The sequence below is a fragment of the Sceloporus undulatus genome, chromosome 10 (genome assembly GCF_019175285.1).
Source record: "Sceloporus undulatus isolate JIND9_A2432 ecotype Alabama chromosome 10, SceUnd_v1.1, whole genome shotgun sequence".
Lineage (NCBI taxonomy): Eukaryota > Metazoa > Chordata > Lepidosauria > Squamata > Phrynosomatidae > Sceloporus > Sceloporus undulatus.
Window position 1 is genome coordinate 3684924 of NC_056531.1, and position 17957 is coordinate 3702880.

Consider the following 17957-nt stretch of genomic DNA (forward strand, 5'->3'; position numbering starts at 1 on the left):
ATTTTAGTCGCCCTCCTTTGGACACGCTCCAGTTTCTCCACATCCTTTTTGAATTGTGGTGCCCAGAACTGGACACAATGTTCCAAGTGGGGTCTGACCAAAGCAGAATATAGTGGCACTATTACCTCTCTTGATCTAGACACTATACTTTTATTGAAGCAGCCTAAAATCGCATTGGCTTTTTTAGCTGCCGCATCGCACTGTTGACTCATGTTCAACTTGTGTTCTACTTGGACTCCTAGATCCAACTGGAGGCAGCACTGATCCAAACATACCTTTTGACTGGAATGGGACAAGCTCAGAACAGAGCCAACAAGGCACAATCCACAGAAGGTGAGTAATTTCTGCTATAGTGGCTGTGGTTGGCTTGTATGCAACGCAGCAATGTGTCTGATTGGAAAAAAGCAAGGGCAGAGCTGGAAATCATGCAGAGACTCAAGAGCCTTTTAACCAGGGGTAGGCAACCTGCGGCCCACGGGCCGGATGCGGCTCGGCGAGGCCTTGGGACCGGCCCCAGCCCGGTCCTGCCACCGATTGCCGCCGGGGCCTTTGGCCTCTCGCGCGCAGGGGCAATTGTCTATAGACGCCTCAGAAACATGCATTTATATTAACATTTTTAAAAAAATCAGCAAATTTTTTTTGCTTGTCCTCCACTTTTTAAAAAAAAGTGTCCACCATTTGAAAATGTTGTCCTACATTTGTCCCGCTTTATTTATTTATTTATTTATTTATTTTTAAATTATTTAATTATTTATCTTTTGGCTTCGGCCCCCCAGTTGTCTGAGGGACAGCAACCCGGCCCCCCCGGCTCAAAACGGTTTCCTACCCCTGCTTTTAACTATTTAACTTGAGGTATACAGCAGTTCAGGAAATAAGTGGCACGAACTTGTCCCACAATTCAAACACAAAAAGGGTCTTGCAACCAATTAATTAAAAACAGGACTCATTGCTTGTTAGAACAATAGGGTTTTTTTGTTTTGTTTTGTTTTTTTAATTTGACACCTACAAGATTTCGGTATCTTGCAGTTCTGTGGACAGGTTTATACAATCTCAAATTTTCAATAGTGCAACCTGTGCAAGCAAGAAAAATGACAAACATTGTCCTTCACTTTCTTATAAACATCTACTATTATAGGCAAAACAAAACTTACCCATATTTTTAGATAAGTGACTATTCACATTTTGTACATGTACAATTTTAAACAGCTCCAGGATAAACTCTACAATGTCTTACAACATAAAAGTATTCAAGTTACGGGGCAACATAAAAAATAAATCAACCCAGCACATACATCAGACCCCTCACGTGCCACTGCCCCCCTCCCCAGTTGTCTAATTTACAAGTTAAGTAAGGTATTCAGTAACAAAAAAAGGCTTAAAAAAGGGATGTAATGTGAAATGGAAGTAAATTTGCATTTGCGTTTCCTGAAATCTTATTGGGAAGGAAACGGGCGAAAGAACGAAAACAAAAGAAACAGGCTTTTTAAAAAAGCCTTTCTCGCAGCACACATTAAGAACACCATTAATACATTATTTTTAAAAAGGAACTTTTTAAAATGTTTAAGATGTTTTCGTCAAACACGCACAGAAGAACACGTTGCAGATTCAAATATGTAACTTATAGGAGAAAGCCAGAAAAAATGCAATCATGGTAGAAATTCCATTTTTCAAATAAAAAAAAAATGGACTCTTCAATGCTGCACTGAGATTGTACGTCTCTCTCCCTCCAAGCTGACTTCTTGTGTGGGTTTCTCTTGCTCATGCCTGATCTGAAGACATGCACGGCCAAAACAGAAATGGGAGCAATCTTGAACGCATGGTTTGCAAACTTCTAAACTTCATGCTGCTTTGTAAAATAAATGTACTCTTTCGTATAGATTGAGACCTCTGTCACCACCAATACTATATATATATATATATATATATGTTGCCTTTATATATGAACTGAAAATACATGCATCTGAGGACCTCTCCTGCAGCAATGGCACCTATATGCTGCATTTAACCCTGAGCACTGTAATGACAAGGTGAATGGACAGCTTGGTTGGGAATTTTCAAGCCTCTTCAAACACAAAAGTTATGATTTGTAGCTCAAGTAGGACAAAAACAACTGTAAAAAGAAGCACTACAAAGAGCACAAAAGAATTTTTTTAAAAAAAGGACACACGGACCACTGTAAAGCAATGGTTTGGCTTTCAGTTTGACCACCCTTCAGATGCCTCTTAACTTCTGTACAGTTCTAAGCATGATGGAACTGAAAGTTATTTCTTTGGAATCTGTCCCTGATATTTTAAAAAATATGTAATGATACACGCTTTTACAGCCAAATACCAAAGACTCTCTCATGCATTGTTGAAGTTGGTAATGCTCTGTGGGTGATGCTGCTGCCATATCTGTTGCTGTTGCACTGCAAGCTGTTGAGACTGGTCTGAGGTTGACAGAAGGTTTACAAGGGGGGACACACAATTTGCGGGAATGATCAGCCCTGTAACAGAAGAGCGGATTGGATTTTATGACAGTCATCCATAACATTGAAATACCTGCAACATTTCGTCTTGGCTTAAACTGGACTGCCAGGGTAATGGATCAAGGGTAGGCATAACTAGCTGTTTGGCTCCAACAGTTTATGGCATGTCAGTTCCAGATGCTGCAACTTCATACACATACTTAGTACCGCACATGCACCAAATCACAAAATTTACCAGGGCAGGTGGTACAAACCTTAAGGACATATGCTCTTCTGCTCATTTTAATCTCTTTTAAGGTCAGTTTCCTCTTCATGTGGGATAGGGCACTATTCTTATCCACTACAAAGGTGATGGTTAACAACAATTGCAGCTTTGACTGTTTCGCCTCTGATGTTTGCTTCATTTAAAATTCAGAGATGAAGCTGAAAAGGCTACTTGAGAAATGCTTAAGGGCTTGTGTCCACCCAGAAGATTTTTTTCACTTTGTAATGCAGGCCCCTTGCTTTTTCAACTAAGATGCTTCCACAATACAAAAGCAAAACAGGTTGCAGACTGAGATACACAGCCTTGGGGGGAAAGATAATGCAGAGTACAGTGGTACCCCGGGATACGAAATACCCAGGTTACGAAATTTCCGGGATACGAAAAAATCCCATAGGAAATAATTGTTCCGGGTTACGAATGTTTTTTCGGCTTTTTCGCACAAAATCGCGGCTTTTCCCCATTAGCGCCTATGACATTTCGGCTTGCGAATGCTTTTCGGGTTACGAAAGCGGCGGCGGAACGAATTAATTTCGTAACCCGAGGCACCACTGTATAGGGAGCAGGTAGGCATCCTTTTCAAGACAGACCAAAATTCATTATGTATGAGAAACCAGTTGCACAGCTCAGGGGCTCCTGGCCACAGAGACCCCAAGACATATCACTCACCTACAATTCTTTGTCCATCCTCTGTTCTTAGTCGAACAATCTGCATTTTAACATTGGTACCACTCACTGAAGCTAGAACGCCTTCCACTTTCGTCCAGACACTCAAGACTGAACCACACAGGACATAGTAAGTCCGACAACGTAAACCCACTTCGCAAACCAGGCCCAAGCCTGCTTTTTTACAGTTGCCTCTCCTGAACAGGGGGAGATGGAATTACGACATTCAATTTTCTTAAAGCAGAAGAACAGCCCACGTTTACTTTTCCATAAAAAGTAACACATAAGGAGGATGAACTTGTATGAAGAAAATGGTAAATCAATGATTTTCTCAGATATGTGATATAGACAAAGAAGAACTCCTCCTTACTCACTATAAAGCTTTGTATCATTACTGCTGGTAGCAGTCATGACAGATATGACAGAAAATGGAAAAATAACAATTGGCTTAACATTGGGGATTGCCAGGTTAATAGCATTGGCTGAAAAAAAAAAGATGGTACATCAAAGTAGACACTGCAACTGGAAAAACCAAATAGGCCTAGAAGCACAGTATCCATTTATTTCACTCATTAACAAAGCAAGCTCTACTTAGGCCCTAGCAACAGTTCTACAGAATAGCAAGGTAAGAGCTATGCTGGCAGGGAAACTCAAGAGTTTCCCTGACAGCATAGCTACTGATCACCTGACCTGGGAGAATTCTGGGAATTTTAACTACAAAAATTAACCTTTCAAAGCTCTGACATAGGAATCAAATGCTTCGGAATACCCTCCACCCGCTAAAGGGAAATCCTCTCAATCCAGCCATTTCTCATGAAACCTATGTACAGGCTAAGCTTAAGAAACAGTATGGAAGTCTGTGATCAGTTTCACACACAATTATTACAAAACCCAGATAAGATTAACACTCCTGCTAGGTATTTGGCACAGTAAAGCTAAAGCAATTGTTTCCCCACTTTTTATGCTGAAGCTTCCTTCTCATATGCTCCCACACTGAGCTACTATCCCCAAATTAAGCCTGAAGAAATCAAATTGTGTGGCATTCGCTCTCTCTCTCTCAATGACTTTTTAAGAACTTACCAGTAAGCATGGGTGCAAGTGTCTGCAGATGACGTGTACTGCTCTAACCAGTGAGGAAGAGCATCATCAGAAGATACCTGATAATCAAATAATTATTAGAGATGTATTATGGTCAGATTTGACTATTTGTCCATTCAGATGCAACATCAATTCATGATCTGGATGGGATGAAAAAGCTAGGTCTTGAGGAATCTCAAGCTTGTGTTGTTTTAGCCACATGTGTGAGGTTTGGCCCCTGTTCACACAATTTGAACCATAATTCGACAACCTGGGTAGGAAAACTATGGCTTGCAAAGCTACATTTGAACGGTACCCTTTCTAGGTATGCATTTGACATTTCTCAGGCAGCCTCTTAAAAGTGCTGGAAGTGATCGTCAGCATCAATGACTGGATAGGATAGTCAGTCAATGTGTGGAAGAGGGCAGCCCACATTAGGATATGCAACTAGCCAGGAAAAGTATGGGGCCTGAAGAAGGGACACAAAGGTAATAACTGCACATAGAAATAGACATATTAAATCCTTTAACATCTAATTTTGACACTTTCAATGGAATTCATACATATCATGAATATTTTTGTTATCTCTGTTAACCAAGATCATTGACTTACGGTAATATATTTTTTGAGAACATCATATATAAGAGGAAGTAGTCAAAACTGATTTAAGTAAAGCATCAAATAACCTTTTTATATTTTTTCTTTATTTCTGCATAGGTTTCCAACTTCAATTGTTTTCCAGTATTTGGTCTATAAACCAGGAAAAGCTTTTTTTTGGGATTCACTTCCTTCATCAGAATGGCAGTTTTCTTATTGTTTCGTATCTAGAAAAAAGAAAGCCAAGTGAAAATGTGGTTTAAACGTGTCAAGGTTTCAGTCACCTACTCTGATGAAACATATAATGTTCTCCAAATGCTCTGCAGGAGAACAATTAACATGTGGACTTATTTTCCTACATGAAGTTTCGGCTCAGTTGCTAGCAACCCTTCATTTCTTTCACAATCACTCGCCCACATTAGAGGGAACTCCTCCTCAATTCTCCCTGTTCCAGTGTGACTAGATGAGCAACAAAATGTCACCAAAGTGTAAAGTGATGCACAACAGAAAGCTATTTCCAAGTTTGTATTCATGTACTTAAAATGTAATAAATGGACAATTAAATTAATGTGCTTTTGAGTAGTCACAATTCAATTTTCCTTTATGAAAATATGTTCATCAACTGGACATTTGCAGAGAAGATAAGTCTTACCTGTAGAGATAAATAAAATCCATCTTCTGGTCCAGTCTGCTCAGCCCAAATCTTAGTTGCTTCTTCCCAAGACATCCCTCTCTCCACACTGATCTGTAGTACATTGAAGCATGAAGCATATTTAATCAAAAGTGTTGGAATCAAACGTTTTATTATTTCACAGTTTGAAAGGAACTTAACAGCTATGCCAAGATTAATATTAATCCAGAGGAACCAAACAACTTACAGTATACAATTCAACGTGTCCTGAGGTAGAATATCCTGGTGTTAGAAACTTTTTAGCATCTGCTTTCCTCACTTTTTCATCTCCTGAGCCCAGATCTTCAAGAAAAAGGAGACACAAGATACATGGTGCTGTATCAGTAAAGCCCATACAGAAGAATAAAGGATAGATATATCTAACGACTGACGTGTTCCTGATGTGGCATATGTGAAGAAAAGGTCCATTTTCCATACCACCCTCTTCCACTGAGCAACAATACCCTTTTTTCTAGGGCTGCCAAAGGAAAAAATGGACCCTTGCCCACTTTGCCACTTCAAGGGCTAACATGAACAATACAGTCATTAGGTCTGGGGGACAAACAGCCACACTGAAAGCTACTGAAACAGGAACAACCAACAGTGACTATGGAAGGGGAGCAAATGACAGAAGAACAGAACAGTCAAAGTAGCAGCTATCAGGAAAGTGGGTGACCATATAAGACGTACTAGGTACCAATAAAAGATGCTGTCTTGTTCCTGGCAAGGAGGGCAGCATACAGTTGCATGGTGTCATGTGGCTGTTGTTTTCATCTGCCTCTATTACTGGCAATGGAGCATCCTGACTCCCACAGAGGCTCTGTGTAACAAGCTGCAAGTTTTCCCTACACTTACCTAAAATGCCCATATCGTATCTTCCATTCTTTTTTGCATTCTGTATTACTGCATTTAGCGTGTCCGAAAAATACTGGAACAATGCATTCTGCTGATGCACTTCCATACCCAGAATTCGGTTCAGGAATTTCCCTATATTGTTGTAATCTAAAACAAGAATACATGAAGCAATTTAAGACAGAATCCTGAAGTTTTTGAAAATATTTTTTGTTTTTGAAAATATTCTGAATAGGAAAAAAGCAGACTGAAATTCTAACCATTTATCCTAGACAAATTTGTGGAGGATAAGGCCATTAATGGCTATTCATAATGATGGCTATACATTATCTCCAGGAACAGAAGCTATGTGCCTCTGTATACTCATGGCTTGGGAACATAAGCATTGTGCTCATGTTCTTCTTGTGGGATTCCTGTTGGAGAATAAACAGTTGACCATCTTCAGTACATAGAGCTGTCATGTACTGGCTAACTGCACATGGAGTTTGTCTATTTTTTGTTTCCTGCTTACAAACATGCTTTGCACTATTCTCTCTACATCAATGCAGTATGAACAATTCCAAGATTCCACAACACAGCCACATCCATTCCTGCCATAACAGCATCTACATCACTTTTTGCTCTATGTCCCATAGCATCTTCTGTATTGGGTCAGAACAATCATAGTTCCTAGAGCTTTTATCAAAGGCTTCAGATTCTTCCCCAGTATTGTTTTATTCTAACATGGAGATAACTGTTACTGATTTTGAGGCTCAGTGCCTACAATTCACACAGACATTAAAGAACATAATTACCTTTGTCAAGTGTTAGAATTCCTGACCGGTCTTCTACATTTATTAGTCCCACACCTATTAATCCTTGTCGGACATCTAGGAGGAGAAGAGGGACATTACTTACTGAGTCTGGCATGGGCTACATCCTAAAGACTCACTAGCAGGTTTACAAAAACGTGACCCAAGTATCAAACAACGGTGATGATAATGAGCTCTAAAATAAATAACAGCAGCATAAAGGTGTGACAAGGTTTACTAGACAAAGATCTGATGGGCCTGCAATTAAGAGTGCCTTTATCTGAAGTGTTTGTGTTCCTATGAACCAATGAAATTTTAAAAAGCCGTGTAGTTAGAACATGATCTGTTAAATTAAATTTAGCGAACCTGTTTAAAGTATAATCCAATCTCCTGATTAAATTGCACAATTCCATTTCAATTTGTTCTACAAATTGGTTATTTATTTATTTATTTGCTGTATTTATACCCCACTCTTCAGCCAGAAAGTCTCTCTTTTTTAACTCACGCAAGTGATTCCTAAGCACTCAAAAATGAATTTATATACCTTTAAAGAACTCTCCTGGATAGTCAGCCGGCGGAGAGACTAATGCAGAATCTAAGTTCACAATGGACTTCATTACTATTTCCAAAGCATTTCGGCCGTACTAAGGGGAAAGAGAAAAGCTACTGTAATGAACATAAATATCGACATCTTTCTTCAACCAACGATTTTAAAAGGCTATGTTAGGCTGTTGCAGCAAAGCAAAAAGTCATTGCCATCTGCAGGTGTAATGTATTTTAGCATGGTTGGGGGACCAACAAAATCTTTTGTTGGTCCCCCAAGAAGTCAAGCAGTTTCATCTTATAAGACTATTTACATTAAAATATAAAATACTTCTCTCAAAAGGGAAACAAAAAGCACAGAATGACAATAGTTATACATCTTCCAAAATTTAGTCACATGGTAGGGCATGGCTTCTTACAAATGGACCAAAATTCATACCTTGTTGTCGAAGTTGAACCTGCTCAGATCTCTTGTTTCTGTTGCTCTTCTGTCACCATGAGTTAGAGCTCCCTGTTGAAAAACAGTAGCTTTATAACAAAGACAATTTCTGTCCTTTAACAAAAACTAAGCTACGTGCTGCAATCCTTTGTAAAAACAACAGCAGCAACCTAACACAAACACAGTTAAATTAAAATAAAACTTATACAATCGGATGCTTGCATCCCATATTATTCAATGTTGGTAACATGTGTGCGGATGTGTCAGTACTGCCACTGAACAATATGGGACAGGGCAATCCGGACAGTCAAATCCTGATACAAAGCGTACGCTCTAACAGCCAAATAAACTCACCAAGGTATCTACACAACAAAACAGCCAATACAAACACTGAAAAAAAAAATCCTGCCTTTATATTCTGTCCTGGTTCTAATAATTAAAAATGAATTCACACTGCCAGAATTGAGAGAGCACCAAGACTCACCAGCACTGCAGTTATCTGCTGAATAATGTATGACCAAAAACTAGTACACTTGACCCCTGGGTCATACATACAATCCGCCCTGCACTCTCAGAACATCTGGGCAACAGCTATTGAGGGTTCCAGGGGCCAGACTAGCCTCCACATCAAGGAGGACTTTTACCATCTTGGCCCCGACCCTCTGGAACTCTCTGCCCATTGAGCTCCGCTCGGCCACCTCCCTGGTCCAGTTCAAGAAGGAGCTGAAGACACTCTTGTTCACACAAGCATTCCCTGACAAAGGCTTCGATTAGTCTCTTCCCCCCCTCTATGTCAGCAGTGACATGCTGGCTAGAATGTTTTAATGTAGATGTTTTTAATGTATTCGCTGTTTTTATTGGATGTATTGTATATGATTTTATGTTGTACACCGCCCTGGTTCATAGAAGGGCGGTATATAAATAATTTATTTATTTATTTATTTATTATTTATACAGAAGCTAACTTTATTGACAACTGAACCTTACTTCAACACTAGCAATGGGACACTACACCAAGGTGAACAGGTCAGCTTAGAGAGTACAAGACAGGCCACATAGAACTCCCTCCTCCAACAGGAAGAAGCAGCTAAAACGCTAGCAAATACCCCTCCTGAGCATATTCCAGCATAAGCTGCTTCATTCTGTCTAATGATAGATCTTAATGGTGTAACTGAAAAAGAAATCATTCTAGCCATTAACTTTGAATCAGAATTCCCTTTTGCATTCCTTGGTCCAAAGTCTGGTCAATAATCATCTTACCAAGCTTTCCAGTCGTTTGGCAACAATAGATGCAAATCTTTGCTCTCCTGCCAGCTCAGAAATTAGGAAGACATATTCCGGTGCAGTAACTTGGTTGGACCTGTGAGTTCGGCCTAAGTATTAGGGAGAAAAACAAATTTTGTGCATTCAGGTCAGGCCACCACCAAAATATTTGATAGAGAAACGGGTTATCTCCTTCCTTTCCCACAGTGGTTGAATCTACAACCCCAAACAGTGGCTTTCACTGTGTTACAAGAATTCTAAAAATCTGTACCAGCAATCATTTATTTCTGAACAGTTTATGAAACCCTACTGACCAATTTTTTTTAAGCATAACCATGAGAGAGAGAAGTAGCACATTCAACAGAAAGGCCTAGACAGATTATGAGCTTGGTTAAAAATGCACTTTTTGGTAGGCTGGCAAGACCAGAAGAAGGAAAACAGAAAAGGAAGGAGTAAAAAAAATTTGCATGGCTCTGCCCTTGGAGCAAATGTTAAGTCAAATCCTAGGTAAGACACCTTCCTCCTACTCCTGGCACATGGGATGAAGTAGGAGGAAAAACTGTGAGAGGAACCAGGAGTTCAGTATGTTAAAGCAGACTTGTATGATGTGACTTAGACCCAACCAATAACTAGCTCATGCATCCTTGGATGGCTCCTTCCTGAATTTACTTTTGATGTACAAAACCTAGCAAAGACTGAACTCCTGTTCATCAAAATATTGTTCAATATGTAAGCCTACACACATTCTTTTAGTAGCTTCACTGTATTAAAGAATTGTCCAGTACTGATTTGTTAAAACTGTAAGTCCTTTTACTCATCATATTTACAGAGAAGAACCATTTTTAAGTATAACTACTCACCAAACTGCTGTATCGCCCTATCTGCGCTCCATGGCAACTCCAGAGTCATATGCACCCTACGCCGCTGGTTTTTTGCTCTTCGGTCTGCCTGCAGTGATATGCCTGAGCTGGCTGCTTCAGAGATAATGGCAATGTTCTTTAAGACAGAGGAAAAAGGAGAAAAGAGAGGTGTCATTTCGCAAGAGATTAGTTTTTCTGTGACTGTGAACAAGTTGAGTATTTTGGGTAATACTCTAAGCCCTTGACAAGCGAATCAAGAAAATGTGATCTTTGTTTTACAAAAGTAATTCAGAAACATAACAGTTCTACAAGAAGTGCAAATTCCTCTTGTAAACTGCAGATATTTTGGACCCAGCTCCATTATTCATAATGTGGAAAAAGTGACTGCAGCATGTGATACTCAGAAGATATCAGCCTCACTTTTCTTACTGATGCACCCACAGAATATACTTACTACACAAGAAACGATCCTGCTTTTGTCCTTCTTGGCAAACTGATACATTGAAATGTTTTAAGCAAGAACTCCGCATAACCAGCTTAGGGTTTTTTTAGCCCTGCATAACCAGCTTAGTTTTTTGTTTTTTTAAATGTAACTTCTATACTGATGTGTTGTGTGTGGGAGTTGCCAATAAGATTTACAGCTTGTTGATCTACTTTACATGAATTTTAATTGAAAACACCAAAAAATGGTTACCTTATCACCATCCATGAATCTCTGTTTCTCTGTAATATTTAAGATTTCAACAGGAACATCAAGCTCAGACCTTGACTCGTAAGAGATGCTCCCATCATCATTACTCACAACTCTTCCTTTGCGACCTGTCATCTGTGAAAGAATGAGATGCTTCAGCAAGTTACATAATATTTCAAGGCACCCATTAAACACTTCCAACTCATGGCCTCTTTTATGGCAGCCCAAGAACTGATCTGATGAACCAACTTGCCCATTTCTGCCATGCTTTGCCCACCAGCCTGACTTACACTAACAAACTGACAGACTAACTCAGGTTTTTCTTTTCCCCTTAAACTGCCTTACCTTGATGCCACTTATAGGTTTATGACTCTGGAGAATGGAAATTTGGATAGAGATGGGTGGGTTGATTGGTCAGATCCTAAGTGACTACCATTAGGGCACTCAATATCCAGTAACAAATAAATATATAATAGTTTTTCTCTTTGAATAGCAGATTCCCATGGTGTTAAAACTGAAACTGCTCAGTTATTCACATTTCAAGGGAGAAATTGACATAAAAACATTTCTTTCAACCCATCAAGATGAAATATAACACTTGAATTCTGAGTGGGCTATCCAGCTTTTTAATTTCCTGAGCTCCACTTCCATTGTGCTAAGGCTCTATTAAAACATTAAACTCTTTCATTTTGCAGTCCCTTATGCATGTCCCAGAATATCTGACACAACACAAAGTTTCGGTGTTGCACTGCAACAGTCTATCTATTGTAAACAGTGCAACAAAGCTTGAGCTGGTAAAGGATGGGATTCTATTCTAGCTGCTCCTAATGTAGCTATGTACCTGCCTACAATGGGCAAGACAAACAGCAGTTGGAAATGACTTGAAAGCATACAACACACACAACAACGAAACCCACAGGCATAGATGGTACTATATAAAAGCAAGATGTGTTAGAAATCCCTTTTGCAGAGAATTATCCTAGCAAAACTATTTGCACAAATACTTTTATGCATCTTCTTGAAAGCAGAATTGTTTAGCTTCAGGTGCTCACCCAAAGGAGGAGACCAAGAAAAAGTGACAGCTGTCTGAACTTGAAAGCTAGTTCTCAAGTTTACAGTGGTACCTCGGGATACGAATTACCCAGGTTACGAAATTTTCGGGATACGAAAAAATGCAATAGAAAATAATTGCTCCGGGTTACGAATGTCTTTTCGGGTTACGAAAAAACTTCGGCGCTATTTTAAATGGAGCCGCGGCAGAGCCGCGGCTTTTTCCCCATTAGCGCCTGTGGCATTTCGGCTTACGAAGGCTTTTCGGGTTACGAAAGCGGCCGCGGAACGAATTAATTTCGTAACCCGAGGCACCACTGTACTTGAAAGCAAGATGAAACCTAACTTGTGAACCTAACAAGCCCTTCTGTAATGAAGGGATGTCATATTCATTTGTGAACAACACCTAGAGGCAACACATTTGTTTCTAGAAGATGTCAAGGGCAAAACAACATACAGCTTTGAGATCAGGCCAAGACTATTATTGCTTTTAGTCATGAAATATATGATCACAGGGCAAATTGGATCATATATTCCTCACTAAATTGCAGACTTTCTCCCAACTTTCCAAAGTTCAGGTCAATGAGTGCACAGGTATTTGGGAGACAAGACAAGCACTAGGGAGTTATTTTGTAAAATTACACTTTTTTAGGAGTACATGAAACAGTTAAATAATGTTTCAAACATGCTAAGCTACCTGTATATATACACATCCTTTCTGTCTTGCTATTTCCAAAATTTAGCCCTGTCCCTCACTAGACTGACAAGTCTTGTTCCCAGACTACTCAAATCCCAGAACCTACCTCAGCTACATTCTCCGGACCACCCAGTTCATCTATAAGCTCATCCAGTGTATTAGGAGGAAGATCTTCTGACAGTTTTTCCAATTTATCCAGCAATTCTTTTTTCATCTGCTGGGCTCTTTCAACAGCATCCTGACTTGTTACGAAACCAGTATTGGTATTACTGTTAGCTGCAGATTATAAAAGGGGGACAAAGTTGAATATTTTACATACATGGGAGTGTTGCTTCCAATAGTATGCTAGCTTCAAAACCCTACTCAGAGGCTTCACATTCAACATGTCTGTCTTCACAAAAAACAGACATACCTTGGATCCAAAGGGGAGTCACTTAGCTGCTGATAATGGGAATTTAAATTTTACTGTCTTTTGTCTCAGTTCCTACATGGCAAAGAGGGGAGCAGCCTCTGAGATCACTCCAAATCAGCTGAACTACAACAGAGACAAGTTCTGATACAAAATGTAAGCCTGTAACTCCAACACCATTAATTCATTTCCTTTCCTGTATGATTTTTTTTAATGCCCCCTGCCTGATGAATAGTGGAGCTTTCATGGTTTGTATGATGTGTTTTGTGCATTTTGGTTGGCCAATAAAGTTGCAGCTCTTTTGTGGATTTTGCATTTTGTTTCATTTTGCTGTATGGCCAGCACAGTTCCCCCTAAATATATTCAACATACCCGAAATATTTGTAGTAGTAGATGTCACAGCTGTGGAGGATAGAGAACTGGGTCGTTTAGATCCCAGACCAGATGCTAATAAGGCACTCTGAATAGAATCTGGGTCTATACTTTTCTTCTTTTTCTTCTCTTTATTTTTCTTATGCTCTTTTCTGATTAGCCAGGGGTCTGAAGACAAAGAAAAAAAGTTAAAGCAGCAAAGGCAAAAGAATAGTCCTCAAATATGTGACATCACAGATTGGAGCTGGTTGCTAAATGGGTTTCAGGTGTTGGCAAACTGGTGCTAAATGGTTTCATACAATGCTCAACCTTTTAGAGCAGAGGTGGGTGACTATGGAAGACTAGGGGGGCACATTAGCCTGGAGTGCATTTGGGGGCATTTGGGAGCAGAAGGAAAAACTATTTTTGACATTTTTTGGGACGAAAGGACCTGGGGGTCCACATGTGGGCAGCAGGCCACACTCTGCCCACCTTTGCTCTAGAGTCTATATAGTGGAACTGCAACAAATGGTGTGTGCAACCAAGGTAACCATTTAAAATTTTTAAATGACAAATAAGATACCCGTATTGTCTCACCATCTTCATCATCTTCACTAGATTCATCCCTAAATGGGTTGAAGTCATCGTCGTCTCCAGAACTTAAAAAATGGGAGCTCTCATTATCACTCTCTTCGTTGTCAGATGCATCTGACTCACTGTAACTCTCATCAGAACTGCTGCCAGCTAATCCTCCAGTTTTACGAGCTTTCTTGGCTTCTCTGGTAATTTCTTCACCTTGTTCATAAAAAGAGCATAAAAGCAGGTGTTCTCAAAAAGTGACACTCACTGTCTACAGAAGGGATGGGGACCATGTGGCACTCCAGAGTTGTTAAGGATGTAACTTTCATTATCCTTCACTATGGCTTAGCTGGCTAGGGCAGATGGGACATTCTTCACCACTGCTTATTAGCAAAGGACTTGTAGATGTTTAACGATCACAATATTTCAAATGAAAAATATAATATTTGTTATATTAACAGGTCCCGAGACAGTCACAGTTCAAGACTTCCAGAAGTGGTAATTACAAAAGTAACAAGCCTTACCTTTGCGTTTCTTCACTTTGTCTTCCTTGCAAGGACTGTCCCTAGGAGAACTGTGATTACTCTGCACAGACAAGTCTATTCCCAACAAGCTAAAAAGCTTCTTTCTGTCAGGAGCTGGGAAATGTTTTTCAATGAGAGACTGAAATACTCCCCTGCAGAATTAGGAGGGAAAAAATCAGCTCATTTTCTTTAAAGAAACACCCATAAGACCTCTTCCCCCAGTATTTTTAAACACTGCTGTTTATACAATATCGTCTTGAAATTTAACTTTGCTCTTCAGTACTGTTTATTAGAGCCAGCATTGTGTAGTGTTTTGAGTGTTGGACTTAGGACTCTGGGAGACCAAGGTTCGAATCCCTACTCAGCCATGGAAACTCACTGAGTGAACTTGGGTAAGCCAAATTCTCTCAATCTCAGGCAAAGGTAACTCCTCTGAACAAATCTTGCCAAGAAAACCATGTGATATGTTCATCTTAGTGTAGTCAAAAGTTGGAAATGACTTGAAGGTAACAGACATCAACAATTTGTTAGCCAATCTTAGAGTTGTCTTCTTTAGTCACACTTTGAAAATTAAGCTATGTGAAGAATCTATATTGATTTTTACCCTAATGTGCTTTGACTTTTAAGACAATTAAAAAGTTATGTCCCCCAAGACTTGCATGAATGATAAAAGCCTTACTTTGCTGTAGAAACGAAGTCATTCAATTCACCACCACCTTCCTCCAAGGCTTCTAACGTTCTTGCTTCCCCAGTAGATTGCAACCCAATGACCACACACTGGAAGGAGGAACAAACACACACTCTTGAGATTTTAAGTGCTTCTAAATATACAGTGCATTATGCTTCATTCAAACTCCAAGCCCCCCAGGCTACCAGGGGAACAAGGAAAAAGTCTGAGAACAATTTACAGTCAGGGTCCACTTGAGACTTACTTTGCCATTTTTTATTTCTTCTCGGGCCAGTTGCACCACCCTTTTCACTTTGGATGCTATGCAGAGGTACTTGAAAAATCTCTGGTGAGCAGACCAAAACTGGCCCCACATTGACTTCTTCATCCGTTGTTCAGCATCAATGAGGTCAGCTGCTAGCTGAAATTTCTCTCTGGCACTTACCCACTAGAAAAGGAACACAACTGTAATTGTAAGCCACTCAGAACCTTTGCAGTTGAAGGGAGGGGTATAAATACTCTGAACAAACAAACACAAAATAGTTCCCCATCACTTTTTATCAGCTTCTTAAGCAACGCAGACTTGCACAACACAGCAAAGTATGGAAGAATATGAAATCCTCAGATAATCTGGCTCAGGCAATTTGTCTAGTTTAACTTCCTAACTACTAAGTTTTTGCTATTAACACCAGGGGCAGGGAACCTTTGCTTTTGGGCTGAATTCCTCTATTCTGTTCAAATTACTATTTTTTTCATTAGTATTTTTAATCTCAATTTGAACACTATAGCTACATCAAAGATCGACAGTGGATCCCTTCCAACCCAAAAGAGGCTGCACCTGTCACAAGACTGAAATTCAGCAATTCAGGTGACAAGAAGCTGACATTTTTATTTAAGAGCAAGGCGCGGAAAAAAACATAAGCCTTGCTTCAAAACAAAATCATGCTCCCAGGATTTTGGTAACACCATTTCTGCTTTAAAATAAGGTGCATATTCTATCTGTGGCTTGTTCTTAAATGCAGCTTCCTGACAAATAGCAGTATAGTAGTGCCAACACTGAGATTTATTATTAATAATATAAACAATAATATTTATTATTTATTGCTACCTGCAACCCATGTGCAACTCACATCAAGTTACAATATGGCACAAAAAATGTATGTAAAGATTTACAAACCAGGCATGCAGCATTAATCATACTGCACTTTCTAAATTAGCTACAAGGAGTTCCAATGCAGTGATTTTGAAGTAACTGATTGGAAACTGCTTGCAAAAATGTCCTCAAAAGCTTCACTAATAACATCAGGAAAACTGATTTGATAAAGCGACACTTTTATCTCTGAATTAGAAGTCAGCTAGCAAACTTCAGCCTTTGGCCCCACTCTAGACAGTTGTGATTGCATCCCATTTTAAGCAAAACAATAAACCAGTCATGACTAGCCTAAACCTCACTGACTTTAATGGGATGTTGTCAGGACTATATTTCTTTAGATCAGATCAGGGATCAATTTCAACATACAAGTTACATGTAGGAAATTTCTTATCTTCAAACATCTCTAAAAATTCAATGCCTAGGTTAACCATAAGCTATGCCATAGATTTATAAACACTTACCATTTTCACAGATTTATTATACATCTTAACATAATGCTGAGAAAGCTGAACTTCATCAATTTTGAAGGTCACACCTGAAAAGCTCAGCTGCCTTGCTATGTACATCCCTCTTAGCTTCATATCCATAGCAACTATTTCCATGGCACCAACACCTCTGAAGACGAAACAGATAACATCAAGGTGATTTTAAGCATGGAAATTCTTTTCAAATATGCAGCTACTGGACACGCTGGCAAAAGACAGCACTACATGCAAGCCAGATAATGTGGAATAGTAAAATGAAATTGCTATAAATGTTGAAGCCATGGACACAGGATGATGCATGCCATGAGCTTGTCCTTGATTTAAGGAGTCTCCTCCAAATATGGAGTGGATTTTGCTCATGGTCCAGTTCTGACTGACCATGATATCTGGAACCAGAAAGCATTCATCCCCTTTCCATATTTAATTAGCTAATGTCTTTGAAGCTGAAGGACTGCAGGTTACATGGCTCACCTAGCTTGTGTAAACAAGAGCTCTCAGTTCAACTGGGCACCTCTCTCCATTAATCTAGCTGGTTCAGAGAGAGGACACAAACCTTGGGGGCATGTGGCTCTGCTCTAAGACTGTGTGAATAGCAAAGTTCTAATTCCATCCCAAATCATATTAAGGGCTGTCTCACCATTGTACTAAAATTAAAAACCTCAGGCAACACAGATTTACAGTTCTGAAAGCAAAACTAGACCCTTTTGATAGTCACAACTGGCAAATAAAAGGACTCTTAGTGCTAAATGCACCTTTTTGGTAATGCACTGACACATAATTCCCCATTTTCAGAGTTTACATACAGATCCTGAATTTCCTCTCACTAGCGAAATCTTCAAGAAAGCATATGCAACTGCCTAATGA

General features: G+C 39.5%; 1 protein-coding gene across 2 annotated transcripts in view; it reads right to left on the reverse strand.

Moving 5' to 3' along the window:
• Positions 1-950: 950 nt before the first annotated feature.
• The window catches only part of SBNO1 (strawberry notch homolog 1), a 29714-nt gene continuing 12707 nt past the window's right edge, over positions 951-17957 (reverse strand). For both annotated transcript variants that reach the window (XM_042441800.1, XM_042441799.1), the window contains exons 13-32: positions 17070-17223; positions 15721-15903; positions 15468-15565; positions 14789-14940; positions 14283-14480; positions 13707-13874; positions 13032-13201; positions 11182-11313; positions 10488-10623; positions 9625-9737; positions 8365-8436; positions 7927-8026; positions 7386-7460; positions 6595-6741; positions 5948-6042; positions 5722-5814; positions 5159-5296; positions 4476-4552; positions 3399-3592; positions 951-2485 (exon numbers count right to left, since the gene is read on the reverse strand). In XM_042441800.1, the coding sequence (XP_042297734.1) occupies positions 2343-2485; positions 3399-3592; positions 4476-4552; positions 5159-5296; positions 5722-5814; positions 5948-6042; positions 6595-6741; positions 7386-7460; positions 7927-8026; positions 8365-8436; positions 9625-9737; positions 10488-10623; positions 11182-11313; positions 13032-13201; positions 13707-13874; positions 14283-14480; positions 14789-14940; positions 15468-15565; positions 15721-15903; positions 17070-17223 (2638 nt within the window). In that variant the 3' untranslated portion in view covers positions 951-2342. The remainder of the gene's footprint in view (positions 2486-3398; positions 3593-4475; positions 4553-5158; positions 5297-5721; positions 5815-5947; positions 6043-6594; positions 6742-7385; positions 7461-7926; positions 8027-8364; positions 8437-9624; positions 9738-10487; positions 10624-11181; positions 11314-13031; positions 13202-13706; positions 13875-14282; positions 14481-14788; positions 14941-15467; positions 15566-15720; positions 15904-17069; positions 17224-17957) is intronic.